This window comes from Panthera leo, chromosome E2 (assembly GCF_018350215.1).
Source record: "Panthera leo isolate Ple1 chromosome E2, P.leo_Ple1_pat1.1, whole genome shotgun sequence".
Classification (NCBI taxonomy): domain Eukaryota; kingdom Metazoa; phylum Chordata; class Mammalia; order Carnivora; family Felidae; genus Panthera; species Panthera leo.
In genome coordinates, this window is record NC_056693.1 from 54,478,150 (window position 1) to 54,502,055 (window position 23,906).

Here is a 23,906-nt window from a genome sequence, read left to right on the forward strand (position 1 = left end):
TTACTGAAAAAGTGTCTCCTATGTCACAGACCCTCTCTCTCTATTTTTGGAATGAACAGTGGGCCAAGGGGGCCAGCAGGGAAGCTAGCGGTAGTTGGGTTTTCTCTTCAGCCCCTGGAGATCCCGTGGCCCTCAGAGAATCCCACAGTGGGAAGACCGAGCCCCCAGAGGCAGGGCAGAAAGCCCCGGGAAGGGTTTTAGAATGCATTTAGAAGAGAGCTTTCTGGGGTGCCTGAGGGGCTCAGTCACTTAAGCATCCGACTTCGGCTCAAGTCATGATCTCGTGGTTCGTGGCTTCGAGCCCCACGTCAGGCTCTGTGCTGACGGCTCAGAGCCTGGAGCCTGCTCTGGATTCTGTGTCTCCCTCTCTCTCTGTCCCTCCCCTGCTCCTGTTCTGTCTGTCAAAAACAAATAAACATTAAAAAATTTTTTTCAGAAGAGAGCTTTCTTAAAAGCTCCTGTGCCTGACCCCAGGAATTGGGGTCATGGAGAAGAAAAGAGCTAAAATAATTACCTCTGTAGTCACCTGCCCGTTCCAACCCCCCGCCCGTAGGCTGTCAAAGCCTTCCTCTTCTGCACTCCCACTTAATGTTCAAAGCTAGATTCTGGGGAAGGAGAGAAAGAGGTGGATACGCTGGGAGGAGGTGACCAGGGAACAGCCTGGAGCAGTCCCGCCCTGCCTTTCGGAAGGAGGGTGGCTGGGCCAAAGCTGCCAGAAGGAAGAACCCCCACACATACTTTGGATTAGGCAAGTGGGGCTGCAGATATGGCTAATTACCACCCAGAGTGATACCACCTCATGACAGCCGGAGGTGTGTGCAGATACCCGTGGGGGCTCCTTCACCAGAACGGTCTCTCCCGCTGCAGCCCCCAGGGTAAAGGAGGTTGCTGCGACAAGCTGGCAAACCAGGAGGTCGGGAGAGGGGCCCCCGAAGGGCTGGTGTGGTTTTAGGGGATCCAGCTGTGGCTGGAGCCCGGGGAGGGCTAGAGGACTGGCCAGTTCTCCCCAGCTTGGCCATTTGTTGCCAGGGAGCTGGGTAGTTGCCACCCACCTGGAGTCCCAGTCGAGTGAAGGGGGTGGGGAGGGGACAGCGCACCCTCGGGGACTCCTCCAGGCAGTCCTCCTGGTGGTGCAGAGGCTCCAGCGGCAAAGCTTCCCTCCGATCCATCTGAACAAGGTGATCACAGACGTGTAACGGCAGGCAGCTCCCGTGTCCTCAGCTTCTGCGTGGCCGAGCTCTGGGACAGGGGACGTTTCAGGGTCACGAGCTAGTGGAGGGCAGGGCCGCATCCCGTCCCGTACCCGATGCCACAGCGCCAGGCCAGCAGAGGGAAGGCTGACCCCTGGATGCGCGTCTTCTTTCAGACTTACATTCACATCGTCGACCAAAGGACTGGGAAGCCCGTGCCGACCCAGTTTTACACGGACCCCGTGGTGGTGTTTCATCACGTCAACGCCTACGAAGAGGACGGCTGCCTTGTGTTTGACGTCATCGCCTACGAGGACGGCAGCCTTTATCAGCTCTTCCACTTGGCCAACCTGAACCAGGACTTTGAGGAGAACTCCAGGCTCACCTCCGTTCCCACCCTCCGGAGGTTCGCCGTGCCCCTCGATGTGGACAAGGTAATGGGCGGGACGGGGGCCCATTTCATTCCTGGGGCGTCGTGAGCCCAAGTGGGCAGTTACTTTGGCGTCGGCTTGATTGACATTGAAATCCAAAGTGAGCTGTTCTTAAAGACATCTTTTTATTGTTTCTCCAAGAATGATACGTGTTTATAGCAGAAGCCTTAGAAAATATAGATTAGGGAGGGGTACCTGGGTGGCTCAGTTGGTTAAGTGTCCAGAGCCTGGTTGGGTTTCTCTCTCTCTCTCCCTCTCTCTCTGCCCCTCCCCAACTTGTGCCTGTGCGCGCTCGCTGCCTCCCTCCCTCCCTCCCCCCTTCCCTCTCTGCCTTCAAAATAAGTTAAAAAAAAAACTTAAGGTGCACCTGGGTGGCTCAGTCGGTTGAGCGTCTGACTTTGGCTCAGGTCATGATCTCGCAGTCTGTGAGTTCGAGCCCCGCGTCGGGCTCTGTGCTGACCGCTCAGAGCCTGAAGCCTGCTTCAAATTCTGTCTCCCTCTCTCTCTGCCCCTCCCCCACTCATGCTCTGTCTCTCTGTCAAAAATAAATAAACATTTAAAAAAAAAAAAACTTAAAATATAGATTAGATAAAAAGGAAACAAACCCACAGACCTACTGTAGATATATTTGTATTGCCTCCAAAGTCTCTCGCTAGACAGACATATTGGTACATCTGTCGATGTATCTGTGTATATGTGGCTCTAACACACATACACATGAATATGTCTCTCGATAAAGCAGTTAAAAATTCTGTGTAGTATGACTTCTCTAAAATTTAGAAATATATACGTATATTTTATATATTGCTTAATTTTAGAGGAGATCGCAGAATTCTCAATCGACTTATTGAGATAGAATTTCACATAGCATCCACCCGTTTCACTCATTTAAAGTGTACAATTCAGTTGCCTTTAGTATCTTTACAGATTTGTGTGACCATCACGACGATGGATTTTAAAACATTTTCGCGACCCTGGAAAGGAAACTTGCGCCCCTTAAGCCACGCCCCTCCCCCAGCTCTAGGTAACCACTCATCCCCTTCCTCTGAGGATCTGCCTGTTGGAGACACGTCATGTACGTGGACCCACGCGCCAGGTGGTCCCCTGCGGCTGGCTGCCCTCCCTCAGCACGGTGTTTCGGAGGTCCGTCTCTGTTGCAGCGTGTGTCAGCCCTTCCTTCCTTTTCACGGAGGATTATGTGCATACTGTTTTGTGTGCGACTGTTTTCACTTACACGTGTATCTAAACATCTCCCCATGACATTAAATACTCTTCTGCAACATCATTTTAAATATTCGTGTGACGGTCCCAGGCCGGGATTCGTCACTATTCACTCACCTAATGCCCTGCTATTGAATCGTCTGCGTCTTGCATTAAAAATGACCACGAGGCCAGACATTATCTTCAATTAGGGTGATGCTCCCAGAGGCTACAGAGACTTCTGGCTCCAGAACTCACTGACTTCACGACTTAATTAATTTAAATGAAAGCAAATCCAATTCACCTCGATTTTGGTGGCTCCTATTACTAAATGCGCTGTATGTGCCGGGTACTTTGCCAGGCGTTTTATTTTCCTTGCCTCACTTAATGAGCAAAACAACCTATGGGAGAGGTCCTCATGTTAGCCTCATTTTACAGATGGAGAAACCGAGGCCCGGAGAGGTTCAGGAACATGCCCCAAGTGGCAGAGCCATGATTGGCACCTGCCTGTCTCTCCGTGCATACTCGTAGCTGGTAAAGGTGCAACTCTCCTGCTCTCCCCAGCAGGCCTAACACCTGGAAAGAGCCCAGACGGGTCCCCCTCTGCAGGCCTGGGAAATGGAAGACGCTCCGACAGAAGGCCCAGGGAGCCTCCTCCCACCTCACTGCCGGGCTCCCATCAGTCAGTGGGGCCTGCGTGTGCACCCAGGTTTCTCTGGTCCCGGAGTCGGGGTTCTTTCCTGTCTTGTCGGCATTTCCCCATCTGCCGTCATTGGTTTATCTCTGTCCCGATTTTCATTTTTATCACCTCAATTTAACCCTTACAAAATCGTGTTTTGTTTAAACCATCTCCCTCTTGAGAGGTAACCCGACACTAGTCACTGGAAAGAGAGCATCGCTCACTGCAAACGGAAGACAAGCCGGGGAGAAGCAGTGGCAATAAAGCAGAGGTCTTACTCTCCGCGGCTTGCCAAGACTTCACCTCTTTGTTAAGAAGAAAGTCCTAAAAGTACTAGGTGTTAAAGAGCTAATGGCACCTGACTCAGACTCTCCTTGACCCGGTCGGAAAGATCGGGAAGAGAAAAAGGAGTGAACTTTCTCCTCACGGGGTTCAGGGCTGTTGAGTGAGTGGCCACATTCCACGAAGTCGTCACATGGGCTCCTGGCCTCTGCGGTCTCCACTCTGGGCAGCCCCGCAGGGCCAAGCAGGGCCAGTCTTGGTGTCCTGGTTCCGGGAAGCAGTGGTGGGAGGTGATGTCACAGAGCACACAGGTGCACATCCCGAGGCCCGGCCCTGCCTCACACCGACCTCAGCCTGGGGATGAAACCTGGACAGGAAACACTCCCTCCCACTGCCCACACACCGAGGGATTTTATAGCCTTTTATCGTGCTTGAAAAATGATTTGCTTCCTTGGAACCAAGCTAAGAAGTTCAGCACGTAGATTTTGAAAAGCCACCGTGTGAACCATCTACTGCTTTGAAACCAGCAAAGAAGAGTGAGCCCTGGGAAGGGTAGCTCTGGCCACGCTTTTTAATTGCTGTTTATTGTCCCTTAAAAAGGCTCCTTGCTTCACTTTCAAGTTGCCCTGCCTGCGTATTGAAATCGGGAAGCTGAGCACATGCCCATGGCAGACATGTCCCGGTCTGGCAGCTCTAATTCCGTTCTTCCCAAAGGCTTATTAGGACGGACCGAAGGAGATACCACCTGCCTCTGGCACCCTTCAGTCTGGGGCCATTGCTCATGGCTGTCCCCCTGCCTGAAACCCTGTCCTACTCGGATCAGGCCTCCGCTCCTGACTTGGCTGCAGGTTGGACTCACCTGGGGGTTCTGAGACCACACCTGGGCAGACCCCGGTGTAGACCAGTGAAGGCAGAACCTCTGGGTGGAGGTGGAGGACCTGGAAGGAGGGGGGGGGGGGGGGGCGTGGTCTCGGCCCACAGAGGCTTTCGATTTGCAACCAGGGAGAACCAACCTCAGTCTGGCAAATTCCTGTTGGCCCTACAGGTGTCAGGGTCATTGCTCCCCTCAGAGGACCTCATTCGTGCCAATGGCACTTGCAGCTCCTGCTGAACCCTTGTCCCCGGCAAGGGAACTTGTTCAGTCACCGGACCCGTGAAGCTCTGAGAGCCAGAGCCCATCCTCCTGTCAGCTGATTGTCCCACGCGCGTCACAGGGCCTGGTCCTTGGAGGGTCCTCATTAAGCTTTTAACCACTTGAACTCAATGAACGCGTGACGTGCAGATGAGAAATGAGTGGGTCTCTGAAAGGACGCGGGTCTGTCTTTAACATTGGGAACATTTCCCAAGTGGCAAGTGCTCTCCACAGAGAATGGGCAAGAGTGAAGTATACTTAAAAGTCTGGGATGTCCCGGCTGCCCCAGATTCTCTTGCGTCTGGGCCAGCTGGGGTCAGAGGAAGGTGGGGCCCCTTGGCACGGTGGCCTGTTTTTGTAGGGCGGTGCAGGGGTTGTCCCAGGCGGGGCCGGGCTGGGAGGGGCGTGGGCGCGTACAGACAGCTCCGTGGCCGCCCTGCGCATCCGGCGGGGCTCCGGGGGGCTGCCTCCAGGGGGGTTCGTGAGCACTAGCCTTCCCTTTCGGCAGCTATCCTTGCGTAAGCCGCCACCGTGGGAGGAGGCTTTGTGGACCTACGAGGGGTGGCTTCCATTCCTGGCTCAGTAGTTTGGTTTTTTGTCTTGATCCTAAATGTGAAAACAAAGACCCCCCCCCCCATACCTCAAAAGCTGCCATTTATTGAGAGCTCATTATCTGCCGGGACCTGTGTTAGATGTCGTTTTTGCTTTTAGACCCCGGCAAGAGGGGCCCCTGCTCTGGCCTGGGCATTGGGGGGCCCTAATCCAGACTTTCTCTGGCAGTGTCCCTCCTTCACAGAGTCGGGGGTTCTTCGGGCCAAGGGGCCATGCCCACCCAGCCAGGTGCCTTCCCCTTCCCCAGCCACGAACCAGCTACCTGGGATCTGTGAATTCCCTCCCCCAAAAGCCCCCACACTGCTTCCAGCACCTGCCTCTGTCTTCCTAAAGGCAGGCCGTGCCCCTGGTGTACAGGCCTCAGACCCACAAGGTGGCCAGAATTTGGCTCTTGGCTTCGGTCGTGCTGGCTGGGGCTTCTGTGCAGTGGGAAGAAAGGGGGACAGGGACAAAGAACCCGGGCCCAGAGGCTGGCCCTTGTCTGCCACCCTATTCTGACTCAGAACTCAAGGAGTCCTAGAATTCCAAATTCACACATCCTCCCAGACCAGCACTATGCAAAAGAGTCCACTGCGGCTATGACACATTCTCTATCTGAGGCAGTAGCCACGAGACACGTGTGCCATTGAAATGTGCCTTGTGCAGCTGAGGAAGAAGATGTGTAATTGTTCTTAAGTGTAAGTAAAATGTAAATAGCCACATGTGGTTAGCGGTTGCCCACTCGGACAGCGCACTTCTGCGTTATGAAGGTCTGTGTATCGAGGAGGGGGAGAAAATGGTATTTCATGTAACAGTTTGCTCAACGCATTTAGACATAGGGTACGTGGGTCTCCACTCTACTTCTTGGTCCTGAAAATTTGTGGAACTGTTAAATGCTTTGCAAGCCTCTCATCTAATCAGTAGGACGCCCCTCTGAGTTGCTTGTTATCCCCATGACTACGGATGAGAGAGAAAGTAACTTGCCCAACTTGCAGAAATATCCGTGGGATTTTGAGCTGGGATTTGAATGCGTGTCTCTGTGGTTCCAAGTTACGAACTACAATGTGCCTGGCCCTGGCCCAGGTGTTTTCATCACCATTGTTTAATTGTAACTACAGTCTTAGCTGCAGGTCAAAGCAACCTCACTTGTGCTCACCACCCATTCAAAAAGTTACAAATCGCCCCCATATTTTACAAACTACGGAACAGCCTCAGGGAGGCCTGGGGGCTGAGGGGGGGGGGAGGCTCCTCAAATTCACACAGAAAGCCAGAGAGCCAGATTTCACACACAGGGCTTCTGAACCCCAAAGCCAGTGTTTCGGGGAATTACCGAGATGGCTGCTTCGCACAGAGTTGCCTCGAGTTGGGGGATTTCAAAACAAACCTGTAGGATTTTGTTGAATTTTGGCTGGAAAGCTATTTCTTCCCAAAGCTGAGCACGCCGGCCACAAAAAGCAGCTGAGTCACGTTGGTGACTGCTATGTGGAAAAATTCAGTTTATCCCTCAACCAGTCTGACCAGTTTCAGGCCAGAATTATAAGTCTCTGCAGACCGACTCCCCGAGACACAAGCCCAGGGCATGCACAACAGGCCTGTTGCTGTCGGGTGACTACAAGGCACCAGGCAGAGCCTCTGCCGATTTGTGGCTCGATGCAGGAGGAGGCATTCCAGAACTTCAGTTTACAAGACAGCACCGAGGTGCCGGGTGCCAGGCGGGACTTTTTCACGCATTTCATCTCCTTGAATTCCTGCAGCCACCCTGTGAAGCACATGTTTTGCACCTTGACAGTGGAAGGAAAAGCTTACTGAGTTATGCATCCACTCCGTTCATCCAGCTGTTCCTTCCTGGGAGCTGTGCCTTGGCGACATTGCAGATTGAGCGGTCAAGGGAGGGGATGTTTTGAGCAGAGACCTGCAGGATGGGAAGGGACTGGCCTCAGGGCCTTTGTACCTGCTTTGCCCTACTGCCTGCAGTGCTCTTGCTTTGGAGCGAAAGACTTGCAGTGTGAAGGGCCCAAACTCTTCTTCCCTCTGTGGCCTTGGACAAATCACCTTCCTTCTCCGGGCCTGCTTCCTCTTCTGTAAGTTGAGGGGTTGAACTAAGCAAATCTCAAAGGGCCCCTGCAGCCCGGCTGCTATAGGATGCAGTACCTTAGCATCCCCTTCCCGGCAAAAAGCTGCTATCCCTCAGACAGGTTTCATTTAATTATAAAATCCCATCTTGGAAAATTTGGGAAGTAGAGAAAAGTTTAAATGCAGAGAAGTCAGCCATAACAACTCTCGCCCTGTAAACTCCGTGAAGGCAGGGACTCCGTCTTGCTTCTCTGACCTGCGCTCGCCCCCAGTGGTATAGTGAGTAATATAATAACAACAATGGCAATAATAAAACAATGATGGTGTTATCAGCTTGCAACTAGCATTTATTTAGCACTGACTGTTAACCAGACCCTCCTGTAAACTGTTTTCAGGGATTATTTTATTCAACCTGCACAATAACTTAGAGACACATATACACTCTTTATATACACTCTTTACACATATACACATCTGCTGTACCTCACTATAAAGATGAGGCAGCAGCTTCCCAGGTACTAAGTAACTTGCTCAAGGCCCCGTAGCTCCTACGTAGGGAAATGGGGAGTAGTAGAAGCTCAATAAATAATCGATTGTTTTCAATCACTCTCCTGGATTACAACCACGACGGGTAAGACCCTAAACAAAGTCCGATTGTAAGTTGAGACCAAGGAATGTCCTTGGTCGATCTTTGACTCCCAAGTAATGATGATTGCCTGTTTGTTTTCATTTCAGCAGTGGTTTTCATAGAAGAAAGTCCTGAAAATACAGGGAAGTGTAGAAAAAGGAAGTCCCCATAATTCCACTGCCTGCTGTCTTGTTAGTATTTGGTGTATTCCCCCAGGCTCTTTTCAGTGTCATTTTTTTTTGACCTGATTGAGCTCAGGCTGCGTATACAATTTGCTGCGGTTCTCAGTACTCTCTCATGAGCATTTCCCATGTTATGAACTCTTTATAAACATCCTTTTAATGACTGATGCAGCCTTGTACAGGTGAATCACCTAGTATTTAAAAAGCGAGAACCTACCAGCACATTAGTTTCACCTGTGAAAGATAATGTAGCCCAGAGTAGTAGAAAAGAGCCAGGAGTTTAGGGACGCTCACCCCACCACCTACCAGCTACACCCTCTCAGAGAATGAGAATAATACTGATAATACAGGGGCGCCTGGGTGGCTCAGTCGGTTAAGCGTCAAACTCTTGATGTGAGCTCAGGTCACGATCCCATGGGTCCATGAGATCGAGCCCCATGCTGGGCTCTGTGCTGACATTGTGGATCCTGCTTGGGATTCTTTCTTTCCCTCTCTCTCTGCTCTTCCCCATTGTGCATGTGTGTTCACTCTCCCTCCTTCCCCCCCCCCTCAAAATATACATTAAAAAAAAAAGAATACCAATAATATAATAGCTGCTTCCTGTGGTTTACATGAGGCCAGAAGAAGATGACATCCTCTAGGGGCACCTGGCTAGCTCAGTTGGCTGAGCAACTTCAGCCCAGGTCATGATCTCGTGGTTCGCAAGTTTGAGCCTCGCATCGGGCTCTGTGCTGACAGCTCAGAGCCTGGAGCCTGCTTCGGATTCTGTGTCTCCCCCTCTCTCCGCCCCTCCGTAGCTTGCGTGCTGTGTCACGCTCTCAAAAATAATTAAAAACATTACAAAATTTTTTTTGAAAGATGACATCCTCTGAAGCACTTTTTTTTAATGCTATGAGTTTATTTATTTACTTTAAGAGAGAGAAAGAGAGAGGATGAGAGAAAATCCCAAGCAGGCTCCCCTAAACCACTTTGTTAAACATACACGGTATAGCACTTGTTTGCTCTGGGTAACAAGTGGTCGATTTTTTTCTTGAAAACTGATTCTTTCAGAATGCAGAAGTGGGATCAAATGTAGTCAAACTGGCATCCACAACGGCAAGAGCCCTGAAGGAAAAAGATGACCGAGTCTACTGCCAGCCGGAGCTGCTTTATGAAGGTAAAATGCCTCCCTTCCGGATGCTCAGGGAAGGAGCAGGACCTCAGGAATCCCCTGAGGCCTCTCAGTACCTCCTTTTGATGCAGGAGAGCTGTGCATGGACACGGGGCAAACGGAAAGGCTCTTGGGGTGCCCCGGTAGAAAGCATCTGGGGACAGTTCTCTTTCGCGTATCTTCAAACGCCTCCCAGGAGGGCACTGGGAGTGGGGGTGCTCATTGGATGATTTCACAGCTGGCCTCTGTAAATGCTCCAATTTGTCAAAGGCTGACTTACTGACTTACTGCATTTCTGCTTGTACCCCTTGAAAATACCCTGCGGGACAGGGGCCATCAGCCCCATTTTATGGAGGAGAAAATGGCTCAGAGAGGCTGGGCTCGACACAGCGTGTAAACCCCTCCCATAAAAGTCGTACCCGTAAGGGCAGGTCTTCTCAACCTGGGCACCCCTGACAATGGGGGCTGGGTCATTCTCTGTGACGGGGGCCATCCTGGGCACTAGGGTGTGGAGCAGCATCCCTGGCCTTGACCCACCAGATGCCTGTAGCACCTGCACCCTGAATTGGCGCGACCAAAAACATGTCCAGACATCGCCAACGTCCCTGGGGGCACCATCACCCTGACTGAGAACCGCTGCCCTAGGAGCCTATGAGGCAGGGACCGTGTTCCTGTGCTCAGTGTATCACCAGCACGTGACAAAAGCGTGACTTAGAGGGGGAGGTCTGTGCTCAACACGGGCAAGGAACGAGGGTGCTAGACGGTGGCAGGGCGCGGTTTTGCCTTGCTCTCCACGTCAGCTGCCCCCTACCAGGTTCAGGCATCTAGAGGGACACCGTCCTGGGGACTTTGTTAGGATGACCCCAGCTTTGCCCATAAGAACCCCTGCTGTAAACGGCATCTTACGGATGTTTGAACAGGCTCTGTGTGGGGCCCCCACCGCTGGGAGTCATCTTTAGAAGTGAATGTATAGATCTTGGTCCCAATTCTTAAGGCATTAACCCCCATCTCTGCTCACCCGCCACATGGCATGGGCAGACGGAGGCTTAAAACGTTCTGGGTCTTTTTGCATCTGAGAAGAGAATGCTCGCTTATTGTGGCAAACTTGGGCAATGCTGAGATGCATGGCAATAGACAGCTCCCTTGTAATCCCTCCGTCCATGGCAACCCTTTGGAAATCCCCATTGTCTTTCTGTCGGGTGTGGGTTCCTTGGCATATGCCAGCCCTCTTCTAGGGCTCCCCAGACATCGCCTCATCTCACCCCGACAGTCTCATCCTGTTGTCCTTGACGTTACATGAGTTCGCGTCCGTGAAGCGCTTCACCGAGAACCTGGCCCCCAGTGAGAGTCCAGCACAAATTAGAAGTTACCAGAACAATCCTGGGAGGCAGGTGTTGGCACGTGTTATTCTTGTTTTAGAGCTGAGGATGGCAAAGGTGAGGATAATTCAGTAACCTGCCCACAGATAGGCAGCAGAGTCAGGATCTGAACCCAGGTCTCTCAGACTCCAAAGCCCTTACCCTCTGGATCTATAGTTTTACAAAAGGCATACCATACCATCCAGGATATTTAGAAATGGCTTCTTCCGTTTAATGGATATAGCCTGAGAACTTCCCTACATCCTGAAGATTCTTCAAGAGCGTGGCTTCAATAGCCTCACGGAATTCGCAGGGATGAATCATATTTTACATAACCAAGTCATTTACAGGGTGGAGATTGGGGGGGCGGGGTGCGATCCTAGACCAGGTTTGAGGCCCAGGAGCACCACAGGAAGTCTGGGGCCAACTGTGGGCATCTTTTTCTGATTTCTGTATGTGGGTGGTCCCTCTTCACATTCACCAGGACATCTCTTGGAACTCTCCCGACTACTTGCCTGTGGGACTGGACATCTTCCCACCTCTCCCAGCCATGCAGGGGCACGAGAGCCTGATAACTGAAGCTCCCCGCCTGCTTCCTCTTTTCCCAGACATTATATTTTCACCAGCAGTTGGCTCCAGCTGCCTGGAATATTTCATACAAAGGGGACTTTTATCCCAGCACTTAAAGTTAGAGATTCAAGGGCTCCTGGTGGCTCAGTCGGTTAAGTGACTTCAGCTCAGGTCATGATCTCATGGTTCGTGGGTTCGAGCCCTGCATCGGGCTCTATGCTGACAGCTCAGAGCATGGAGCCTGCTTTGGATTCTGTGTCTCCTTCTCTCTGCCCCTCCCCTGCTTACACTCTGTCTGTCTGTCTCTTCCTCTCATAAATAAACATTAAACTTAGAGATTCAACCTGACACACCAGACATGTATGTATGCATGTACATTGACAAAATTTTCAGGTCTTTTTGATTACAAAAGTAATAGGTACAAAAAAAATTTCATGAAACATGAAACCCATAGGTATACACTATGAAACATAAACTACAAGGAAGTTCTAACCCCAGCAGTGCTTCTGAACCTTTTCTCTTCTTTTGTAACATAGTGGAGATAATTCTATAACCAGCCTTTTACACTTTATCTTATGATATGGACACTTTCCTGTATTATTAAAATTCTTTGTAAACATTAGTTTTATGTATGTTATTACGTGAATTCACCAGATTTGTTTGACTATTCCCCATTGAGACTCCTTTCCACGGTTTCAGGGGTTTTTCTTTTTGGTCTACACCCCCACACATGTGCATGCACACGAGTATTTTTTTTTTTTTTTTTTGAAGAGCTTTAAAAAAAATTGCGGTGGCCTCTGATTTTAATCATGCAATTCTCTCTGATTTCTATCTTGGATAATTAAGGATGCTTACACACTTAAAAAACTAGGTCTGTCTTACCTTGCTCCGGAACCTTCTAATAGAGCCAGAGTAATTATCAGAGGTTCCCTCCCCCTGCTCTGCTACCAACCTTGATCTAATCCAGGGCCTGAAGCAAGTTCAGGGATCCTGGATAGGGAGCCATTTTTGTGGAAAGGATACCCAGCCTGGCATGAAGGGTAGATGTTCCCAGCCCGCGGTGATGGGGACTTCATCAGCCGTGTCCTTCTCTCCAGGCTTAGAGCTGCCTCGGATCAATTATGCTCACAACGGGAAGCCCTACCGCTATGTGTTTGCGGCCGAAGTTCACTGGAGTCCCATCCCAACCAAGGTACCAATCCCCGTGTGATTTGGACTGGTGCTCCCAACAATGATCGTGTCCACCTGCAAAGCTGAACTCCAGGATCTCAGACTGGGTGACCTTGATCAGAAAAGGGAGGTCTTTTTGGGGACAGAGGGCAGATCAGAGAGTGAGGTCAGGGGGACAAAATACAGGGAAAGCAATGATAGGCCAGCCAAGGGAGGGAGCCATACCTGAGGGGCTGAAGCTCAGGAAGGAGGTCACGGCTATGGTTCATCCATTGATTTCTTTATTTAGCATGTTTATTGAGCACCAACCATGTGCTACACCGTGCAGGCACTGAGGATAAGGAAGTGAACAGGGGGATCCCAGCCTCTGCCTTCAAGGAACTCACCCTCTCGAGCAGAGGGCTGAAACTCGGAGCATTTATTTTGTTTTTTAAAACTACGATTTGTTGAACAATTACTGTATCCCAGGGACTATACTCAGTGTTATACACGCGTCACTTGTCTTTAACATCTTCATTTTTTAATAATAAAATGGAATACCTTTTTTAAAAAATGCAAACAGTGCAAAAATGTACAGAGCAAACAATTAAGGTTCACACACACACACCCCTAGCCACTCCCCACTTGTCCCACACCCTGAGGGGAAACAGGTCTGTTACGGATTAAGAGAAGTCCAGGGACTTACACTTTTTTTTTTTTTTTTTAACGTTTATTCAGTTTTTGAGAGACAGAGAGAGACAGGGAATGAGCAGGGGGAGACAGAGAGGGAGACACACAATCTGAAGCAGGCTCCAGGCTCTGAGCTGTCAGCACAGAGCCCAACACGGGGCTCAAACTCGCAAACTGCGAGATCATGACCTGAGCTGAAGTTGGAGGCTTAACTGACCAAGCCACCCAGGCGCCCCTCAAACTTCAGTGTTGGTTTTTTTTTTTCATATTTTATTTTATTTTATTTTATTTTAGTTTAGTTTAGTTTATTTATTTTTTTTAAATTTATTTATTTTTTTAATATATGAAATTTACTGTCATATTGGTTTCCATACAACACCCAGTGCTCATCCCAAAAGGTGCCCTCCTCAATACCCATCACCCACCCTACCCTCCCTCCCACCCCCCCATCAACCCTCAGTTCTCAGTTTTTTATTTTATTTATTTTTTAAGTAAAAGTTTTTACTATTTTTTAAAAATTTACATCCAGGTTAGCATATAGTGCAACAGTGATTTCAGGAGTAGATTCCCTAATGCCCCTTACCCATTTAGCCCATCCCCCCATCACAATCCCTCCAGGAACCCTCTGTTTGTTCTCCATATTTAAGAGTCTCTTATGTTTTGTCTCTCCCTGTTTTTATATTATTTTTGCTTCCCTTCCCTTGTGTTCATCTGTTCTGTGTCTTAAGGTCCCCATATGAGTGAAGTCATATGATATTTGTCTTTCTCTGACTAATTTCACTTAGCATAATACCCTCTAGTTCCATCCACATAGTTGCAAATGGCAAGATTTCATTCTTTTTGATTGCCGAGTAATACTCCATTGTGTGTGTGTGTGTGTGTGTGTGTGTGTGTGTGTGTGTGTGTATGTATATATATATATATATATATACCACATCTTCTTTATCCATTCATCCATCAGTGGACATTTGGGCTCTTTCCATACTTTGGCTATTGTTGATTAGGGACTTGCACTTTTAAAACAACGAAAGGATAGTATTATCCTTTAAATGTTTGCATTGAGTTCACTAGTTTATTTAACACACACAAAAGTCGCAATGTAGTGTCAAACACCAGATAAATTTAGGATTTTTATTTTTAAAAGAATTCAGTGCATAGTGTTAGCTATGGTTTGGCAGGAGGATCTCTGCTTACAGGTGGAGGAGGAAGCTAGCTGCTTTCGTGTCCGCTGTTATACGGACCCCAGGTAGATGTCATTTGTAGCCTCCACTCGAGGGGCTTAATCCTCTCTGTGGGAATTGTTGCTGTGTGTTTTCAGGGGAAGACCATGCTCTCTAATAATTTGCTCACATGTCTCTCCTCTTTGGGTATACAGATCCTGAAATATGACGTTCTCACAAAGTCATCCTTAAAATGGGGACAGGAGCACTGCTGGCCAGCAGAACCCCTGTTTGTCCCCATGCCGGGTGCCAAGGACGAGGATGACGGTAAGACTCCAGGAAGGGGAGCCCGCTTGCTGCATTCTGCTTGTGATCACCCCTCAGTCAGAGACGTCATGTGGAGGCAGTGACCCTCCCTCCACATCCCCCACATCACACTGCCAGTGGAGCCAGGCTTCGAAGCCCGGGTCCTTCTGAGTCCAAAGCTGTGAGTTAGGGAGTCCCTCTAAACACCCTCGCTGCTGACACCAACTGCAAGTTCAGGGGTCCCCCAGTCCCTGGGTTTCGATAGAAGGATTCACAGAACACACTGAAAACTGTTAGGGTTGTGGTTTGTCACAGTGAAAGGATGCAGATTGAAAGAAAAGAGGCTCATGGGACAGAATCCAGGAGATTTCCATTCGTGGAGTGTGTGGTTGTCCCAGGAGGTCATGGCCCACCCCAGCTCCAACAGTATCTATGGAATATCACTGACCGAGGCAACTCACCCAAGCCTTGGGGTCAGAGCTTTTTAGGTGCCTGGTCGTGTACACATGGTTGGTTGGCTGTGTGGTTGATCCTTAGCCTTCAGCCCCTCTGGAGGTCAAGGTGACGTCCAAATTGCTTTGCTAGGATAGATCATCAGACTGGCCCCAGGTAAATAAAGATATTCTTAGGAGGCAGGACATTACAGGGGCTTAGAGGTCACCTCCCAGGAGGAAAGGTCAGACCTCCCTTTGCGGGACATTAAATTGTTTACTACACAAAGCCCACTTCCTTTCCACTTGAGAATTCATTGCAGTGGCTGGGACACAATTCTTAACCATCTCTAAGCGTGTACCTTTTGTTCGGAGCACCGGTAAATGCACGTTTGTGGCCCACCTCTCTTTTGTAGATTTCCACATGACCAAATGGTCTTTTCCCTCGTTGATTTGGTCTTTGCCCCAGAATCCTCTGCACACACTTCCGGGGATGCCAAGGCGGGGACATCTAGGACCACAGGTGGGGCTGTCCACACCTGCAGGGGAGGGCGAGCTGCCCCACTGGGCCTGCCAGCTGCTTCCCTGAGGTGGGGAGTGGTTTTCTGCCTGGGCTGTGTCTTCCTACTAATCATGCATGGCACGGCGCACCAGGCAGGGGGCCCCAGGTTGCTGTCATCTCTGAGGTGGGGGATTGTTCGTAGCACCTCCTGTTGAGGCTGGCCTCCCACTGGCTGGGCCAGTGCTCCCCCTACATTCTCTGCTGAGCAGGGAGTGGCATTGTGTTCATTCCACCAAAGGAGAGGCTGAGAAAATGATCTGATTTACCTACAGCCACACACCCCATACCTACCGAGTTAGAATTTTAATCCACGCCAATCTAACTTGGACTATGCTGAACCACCCTGAAGCCCAGAAGGCTTTGGGAGGACTCACGAACACTTGTTGTAAGTTTATGTGCATTCTTTCATTTAATCCTACCTCCCTTGAGGGTGAATACTTAGAATATTTCCATTTATTTCTTTACAGAGGGGAAGGCGGAGGCTACTAGTGTGCTGCCTTGGGCATGAAGTCCCTTGGGCTCATTCAAATGCCATCGAGTGCAACTAGTCTGAGTCTAGCTAAGTGCCATGTATTAGCTTCAATGCAGCCTCGAAACTAATCCTCGATGATCAGGCTTTCTAAACAGTAGTCCGATAGCCATTCTTCAGTGCACACAATATTTTACAAAATGCTTTCACGATTCACCATGCAAGAGATCGTCCCAGCAGCCCTGCAAGGGTAGCGAGAATCATCCTTACTCTGCAGATGAGCGGAGTAAGGGTCGGAGAGGTCAAGGAACTGGCCCCCAGCAGGGCTGGAGCCAGGTATTCTGGTTCCTCATTCCTAGTTGCCTCCTGCTCACACAGAACATCAAATTTGCCTTCCTTTTGTTTTGATTACGTCCTTACCTTCAAAGAGGACGGGGAGATACAGCTGAGAAATGTATCCCTTCAGCTGGAGGAAGTTCAAGTCTGCACTTCTACAAAACGTCTCTTTTTGTTTCCCCAAAGGAATTATCTTATCGGCCATCGTCTCTACCAGTCCCCAGAAGCTTCCTTTTCTGCTTGTTCTGGATGCCAAAAGTTTCACAGAACTGGCTCGTGCGACCATTGACGCAGAGGTGCACCTGGATCTCCACGGGTTATTCATCCCGGACGCAGACGGGGACGCAAGGGAGCAGGCCCCTTCCCAGGAACAGCCGGACAGGGTTCCAGACTGCCAGGTGGCCCCACGGACCTGAGTGGGTTGGGCCTGTGGGCTCACTTCCTCTCTGGGCGAAGGGGGATCCTTCATTTCCCTTTGCACTTATGCTTTCTGCGGTGGCTTTGAGACACAGGTATGGAAATCGTGTCTTTTCTTTCGTCTTATTTTGGCCCTAAAACCATTGTTTGAAAGTGGATCAAATATGTATTGATTAGCTTAAGCATTTCCAAGAAAGCCCTTTTCCTTTCTTATAAAACCATGCCCAGAAATTGTATTAAGGCACATAATCAGCCTTCTTAGAATGAGCAACCACTGATGTACCAGAGAAGAGGCAGGTAACTATTTGTCATTGCTCCTTCCTCCTGCCCCTCGTCTCCCTCTTTCCAGTAGACTAGACTGTGCATCTGGGAGATCTGGATTTCCCAACCATGCGTTGTTAGTAATATCTGTGGCCAGAAAGGCATATTGCCTTGTGGTCATTCCATGCAAGACATGGCATAATATAAAATAATAAAAGTGTTAAAGTCTGTTCCAACCTTATTTAATTTTTACGTGGCTTCTTTTCTCTGAAGTTCTTCTAAGGCAATAAAATAGAGTGCAGTTCGTAGCCAGCCAGATGCCCCAGTACAACAGATTGGGACAGCAGATTGGTGTGGCAGTCCCCTTTGCAGGAGAGGGTTAAGGAGCTGGATGGTGACCCAACTAGCCATGGCCAAGGGGCTAGAATCCAGGACCAAGGCCCAGGCCAGGGCTGGCATGAGGAGTTCTTGCCTAATGCTGAGAACCAGGGCAGGGAGCCCTGCCAGCTGGGATTCCACCCTTATTCTGCACCTGCCCCCTCTCCTAAATCTGGATTTCACGCAGTCACCAGTAGAGATTCAGTGACATGTATTGAGACAGGAAGGAATGAATCTCTAGTGACATTGCATGGAATACCCCAGAGCGGGCAGAGCTCTGAAGGATGGTCTGGACTTTTACCCTGCAAAAACACCATGAAGCCATACTTAGCTCCCACTGAAATGTAGGGTCCATCAGGTCTGGGGGTTGGGTTTTGTTTTGGGGGTGTTTTTTGGACATTTTTATTTAAATAATTGAAGATTCATGTACGCGTGTAAGAAATAATACAAAAGAGATCCCTTGTGGACTTTACCCATTTTTTCCAATGGTAACATTATAGTATAGTTATCACAACCAGGATATGACATTGATTCAGTCCATAGATCTTTTTCAGATCCCCCCAGTTTTATTTGTATTCGTTGGTGTGCATGCTTAGTTCTACGCAATTTTATCATGTGTGTAGATTCCTTATTCCACCACCATGATCAAGATACCAAATGGCACATCAACACAAGGATTCCGTGGGGTGCTTTCTTATCACTATACCTACCTGTCTCCCACCATGACCTTCCCCCATCCCTAACCCATGGCAACCACCATTTCTAAAATTTTATCATTTGAAAACTGCTGTATCAATGGAATCACCAGTATTAACTGTTGGGGATTGACTCTTCTCCACAGAATCGCTTGCAGATTCATCCACATTGTTCTATGTTGGGTGTGTTTTGTTCACTACTGTATCCTCGGCACCTAGAACACTGCCTGGTGCCTCACAGGCTCTCAATAATAAATATTTGTTGAGTGATTGCACGAGTGAATTCCTTCAACACACAGATTGTTGGTCGATAATGTACCAACAAGAAACGGATATTTTACTAATGTTCTCCTGGGAAGACGAGGAAGACAGTTCACATGGACCCCAATGACGACACACAGGTTCCTGCCCTGCCATCCCTGACCCCCTCCTCTCTCTCTTTCCCTGTTGGTTCCTCAAATCCCCTCCACCACCCCAGTCTTTCCATTTCACCCTCAGCTCATGGATCCCATTAAACAGAAACGTGACCCCTGGAGATGGCAGAATGAAGACCATCTACGCTTCCTTTGGAGATCCCAGCACCTCCAGCCTTCATGAGATGGGCTGGGAGGAAATGCCAGCCATGGTGGCCTGAGACCAGTACGACTGAGGTCTGCATTCAGATGGCACGAACGGAAAAGAGTCGACAGATGTGACACTCACCTACTCATTATTCTACTTCAGATATTTGAGAAGAGGGTGGAATTAAAAAGTGCTTCCCCACCCCCACTCTGCTCAATGCCAATTGCCAAACAGTATCCAGACCTACTCACGAAAAAGGGTGCAGTTCTGCGGGGAAGAAAAATATGTCCGTGGTTTGTTTACCTTGTTCAAGATGACAGGTGAGATACCAGACTGATGAGGAAGGCTGGCGCACCAAATCTTTTTTCCCCCAGTTTCAAAAACATCACAGGTCAGTGGCAGGATACCCGATTTATCTTGATCCTCAACTCCATTGTGTTTCATACACAGGCCAGGGTAATTAGCTCAAAATGTCACAGGAGCTAAGATGCACGCGCCTTTCTTGAAGGTGCCACGAGGCGGTCCGTCTTATCCTCTGAGCCTTCCTTGTTATGCTTCATGTGGGTGTAACGCATGACCAGGAAGTTTTACAGGAACAATAACTCAGATTTGTTTGTTGCTTTGATAAAGCCACAGCATTTCACAAGTGCCCTGAGATGTGTCGGGTACTGGGTAAGCCCTCAGATGTTTGCAGACCCACTGACTTTTTCCTTCAAAGGTTTTTCTACTTTGATGCCAATTCAGGAATAAGCTGGGTGTATACTTGGACGAATCAACTCAAGAGAAATCTTCGCGCTTTCGTGCTACATCCGCGTTACTGGTTCACATTCATTTCCTCCCAACCAATGTTCCCCAGCGTGGGGCTGATGCCATTAGGAAGGGTTGCTGGTCCAGGTTAAGCACAAACACCTTTGATCACTTCTTAAGTTGTTTAAAGACTGGGTGGTTTTTAAATGGCCAAGAGAAGTCTTCCCCTTGGCAAATCAGGACATGCAGAAGAGTCATTACCACCTTCCTCATCGTCCAACGCTCATGAGGCCTGTGGCCTCTACCTCAACTTCCTTCTAGGTGTTTAGCTCAGCCACCAGGTGCAGACGCACAAACAGTCGGCTGTACCAGCTGTTGGGGCACATCGGGAAACAGTCTCTTGAGGGCAAGCTCCAGCAAAGAGGCTGAGGATTTTCTTGGACAAGGCGAGCAGAGAGAGACGTGGAGGCACCATGTTTGGGCGAGGTGGGGATGGGCCAGCCTTCTTTCCTCTTGGTGCTCAGGCAAGGCTTCCCGGAGCCGGGCGCCTTCAGGAGCGGAGTGTTTGGAGGGAGCTCGTGGCAGACAGCTGTCCTTGCAGGCGGAGGGTGTGTGCAGGAAAAGAGTTGGAGATGGGTGAACAAAGCACTCGGAGAGTGAATTCCCCAAAAAAGAGCAGTTGAAAGAGTGAGAGAATTAGGTGAATATTTTTCTCTGGTTATAAAAGTCACATGTGCCATCATGGAACACCTGGTTACATTGAAGAAGGAATGAGAAAGACACCCGTAGTCCCACTGTCAAAGGAAAACCCCTGAAATCATTCTGCTGTGGTTTTGTTTTTCAATACTTAAAATATTTTTGTGCAGGGGCACCTGGGTGGCTCAGTCGGTTAAGCATCCGACTTCGGCTCAGGTCATGATCTCACGGTCCATGAGTTTGAGCCCCGCGTCGGGCTCTGTGCTGACAGCTCAGAACCTGGAGTCTGTTTCAGATTCTGTGTCTCCCTCTTTCTCTCTCCTCCCCCACCCCCTGCTCTGTCTCTCTCTTCTTAAAAATAAATAAATGTTAAAAAAAAATTTTTTTTCTGCAGGGGCACCTGGGTGGCTCAGTCGATCAAGCATCTGACTTCGGCTCAGGTCACGATCTCATGGTTTGTGAGTTCGAGACCCATGCCAGGCTCTGTGCTGACAGCTCAGAGCCTGGAGCCTGCTTCGGATTCTATGTCTCCCTCTCTCTCTCTGCCCCTCCCCTACTCATGCTCTGTCTCAAAAATAAACATTTAAAAAAATTAATTAATTAAATAAAATATTTTGGTACAGGGGTGCCTGGGTGGCCCAGTCAGTTAAGCTTCCAACTTCGGCTCAGGTCATGATCTCGCCGTTCATGAGTTCGAGCCCCACATCAGGCTCTGTGCTGACAGCTTGGAGCCTGGAGCCTGCTTCTGATTCTGTGTCCCCCTGTCTCTCTCTGCCCCTCCCCTGCTCGCACTCTGGCTCTCTCTGTCTCTCAAAAATAAATAAACATTAAAAAAAGTTAAAATAGTTTTGTACACAAATTATATAGTAGCAGTTAGTTTATAACCTACCTACCAGTTTATAACCTTCTTTCATTTAATATATGATACAAGTATTTTCTCAAACTACTAAATTCTGGTTTTTTTAAGTTCATTTATTTGAGAGAGAGAGAGAGAGATCATGTGCTCGCAAGCGGGGGAGGAACAGAGAGGGAAAGAGAGAATCCCAAGCAGGCTCCCCACTGGCAGCTCGGAACCATGATGGCCTGAGCTGAAATCTAGTGTCAGATGCTTAACCTACTGAGCTAGCCAGGTGCCCCAAACTACTAAATTCTTCTAATGGGAGCACATTATTTCATCTTTGGGACATGGCATGATGTGTGCTATCCTACCACTGGACATTTAGGTTGTTTCCAATTTCTGACTATTAGAAATCATGCCAGATCGGTAACTTTGTGCACGTGTTTCCAGAGTTCACCCCTCTCCCCACTCTGGATTCAAATGCTTGTTAATGATGTTTTCTTTGGCTAGGTTCCCAACTTGGTATTTCTTGAGCCAAAGAGTAGAAAAACAAGGTTTTGGGTGTTCTTTGACAGGCCTAAGGTTTTGGTTTGATTCACAGGAAAATGAGAAGCCATTATAGAATGTGAGAGGTTCACATGGTCAAAGTGGCTGTAGGGAAATCCACATTTCTCAACAAACAGGAAAAAAAGGGGTACATGGTAATATACCTTTCATCCAAATCCTCCCTTCTTCCTTTTCCCTGTTCTATCTTCTCTGTATCTTTCCATTCTGTATAGACACTTGTTCTTTTTCCGGCATGTATTCACTTCACTCATTCGTTTATTTATTCATTCATTCAATGATAACCAAGCCTATGTTGGCAACTGTCCTCAGGGAACTGTCCTCGGGGAACATACCAACACACTTCAGTGGAACGGTGGTAAGAAAAGGGAACACCCCAATACACTTCAGTGGAACGGTGGTAAGAAAATAGAACACCCCCGGGGACACCCAATGCTACCTTGAAATCCCTACCCACCCCTGGTTTGGCTGATACATGAAGAATGGCAGCAGGGAACTAGGGGAAATGGGCAAAATCCAGATAAAGAAATAGCCCTGTGCTTAGGCCTGGAATCAGAAGAGAAGTTGGAGAATTTAGAAAAAAACTTGAACTTTGGAGTAGAAAGCGGGCAGAAAAGACAAGTTTTCAGCCAGATCCCCAATTCATCTGTAGTGAGGTAAGAAATGGAGAAATCTCCAGCAGCCTCTTCAAGGACAATCGGGGACTGAGAGTCATTCTTCTTAACAATACTTTTTTGAGATCTAATCCATATACCATAAAATTCACTCATTGAAAGTATACAACTCAATGGTTTTTAGTATATTCAGTGCTGTGTAACAATCACCACCAATTTTAGAACATTTTCATTGCCCCATGAAAGGAACCCTGTCCCCATTAGCTATCACTCCTCCTTCCACACCCCTACCCCAAATTCTAGGCAACCACAAGTCTACTTTCTATTTCCATGGATCTCCCTGTTCCAGACATTTCGTATAAATTGCATCACACAGTGTACGAGGGTTCTGTGACAGACTTCTTTCACTCAGCATAATGTTTTCACGTTTGTTTGTATTGTTGGATGAATCAACACTTCATTTCTTTTGTGGCTGAATAATGTTCCCTTCTATGAATAGACCACATTTTGTCTATCCATGCATCAGGTGATAGACATCTGGGTTGTTTAGTCTCTTTGGTTGTCATGAATAATGCTGCTGTGAATGAACATTCATGGACCCGTTTCTATGTGGACCTATGTTTTCATTCCTCTTATGTATATTCCTAGGAGCAAAACTGCCGTGTCATATGATAACTGTATATTTGACATTTAGAGAAACTGCCAAGCTGCTTTTCAAAGTGACTGCACCGTTTTAGTTTCCACCAGAAATATATGAGCATTTCAGTATATCCACATCCTTCCTAATTTGTTATGGTCTGATGTTTTTCTGTTAGACATCCTGGATACAATGATGTGGTGTCTTGTGATTTTGATTTGCATTTCCCTAATAACTAATGATGTTAGACATCCTTCCATGTGCTTATTGGCCATCTGTATATCTTCTTTGGTGAACTACCTACTCAAATCTTTTCCCGTTTTTAGACTGGGGTATTTGTCTTTTTATTGTTGAGTTGTGAGGGTTCTTTATATATTATAGATGTAAATCCCTTATCAAGTATGTGATTTACAATGTTTTCTCCCATTTTGTGGGTGATCTTTATTTTCTTGATGATGCCATTTGAAGTACAAAAGTTTTAAGATTTTGATGAAGTCTACTTTATGTAATTTTTCTTCTGTTTCTTCTGCTTTTGATGTCATATCCAAGAAATCATTACTTAACCCATGGTCCCAAGGATATGTTACTGTTTGCTTTTATGAATTTGATGGCTTTAGCACTTACATTTAGGTCTATGATCCACTTTGAGTTAATTTTCGCAGACAGTGTGATGTGTATGGATATCCGGTTGTGCCAGCATCAAAGTCACTTTTTAGGGTTGATAAATCTGGCAGGCAGGAAATAAAAATGTGTCTCCTTTTCTTCCATCATTCCGTAGAAGATGTTTCCTTCAGCCAGCAAGAAGGAGCTGTAGGGCAGCTCTCCGGTGACCCCAGCGAGGCCTGGGTTCAGAAACAGGGAAGCCAAGATGGAAGGGCTCAGTCAGTGGTGGTTCCCATGGCTCCTCTGTGTTGGAGGCTTAATATCCT

At 48.3% G+C, this 23,906-nt stretch overlaps 1 protein-coding gene across 9 annotated transcripts in view; it reads left to right on the top strand.

The window, feature by feature from the left end:
- BCO1 (beta-carotene oxygenase 1) overlaps nucleotides 1-18,533 on the top strand; it is a 174,448-nt gene extending 155,915 nt beyond the window's left edge. For all 9 annotated transcript variants that reach the window (XM_042919373.1, XM_042919374.1, XM_042919375.1 and 6 more), the window contains 5 exons: nucleotides 1,367-1,624; nucleotides 9,439-9,544; nucleotides 12,564-12,658; nucleotides 14,681-14,792; nucleotides 16,756-18,533. In XM_042919373.1, coding sequence (XP_042775307.1) covers nucleotides 1,367-1,624; nucleotides 9,439-9,544; nucleotides 12,564-12,658; nucleotides 14,681-14,792; nucleotides 16,756-16,985 — 801 coding nt within the window. In that variant the 3' untranslated portion in view covers nucleotides 16,986-18,533. The remainder of the gene's footprint in view (nucleotides 1-1,366; nucleotides 1,625-9,438; nucleotides 9,545-12,563; nucleotides 12,659-14,680; nucleotides 14,793-16,755) is intronic.
- The last annotated feature ends 5,373 nt before the right edge of the window (nucleotides 18,534-23,906 follow it).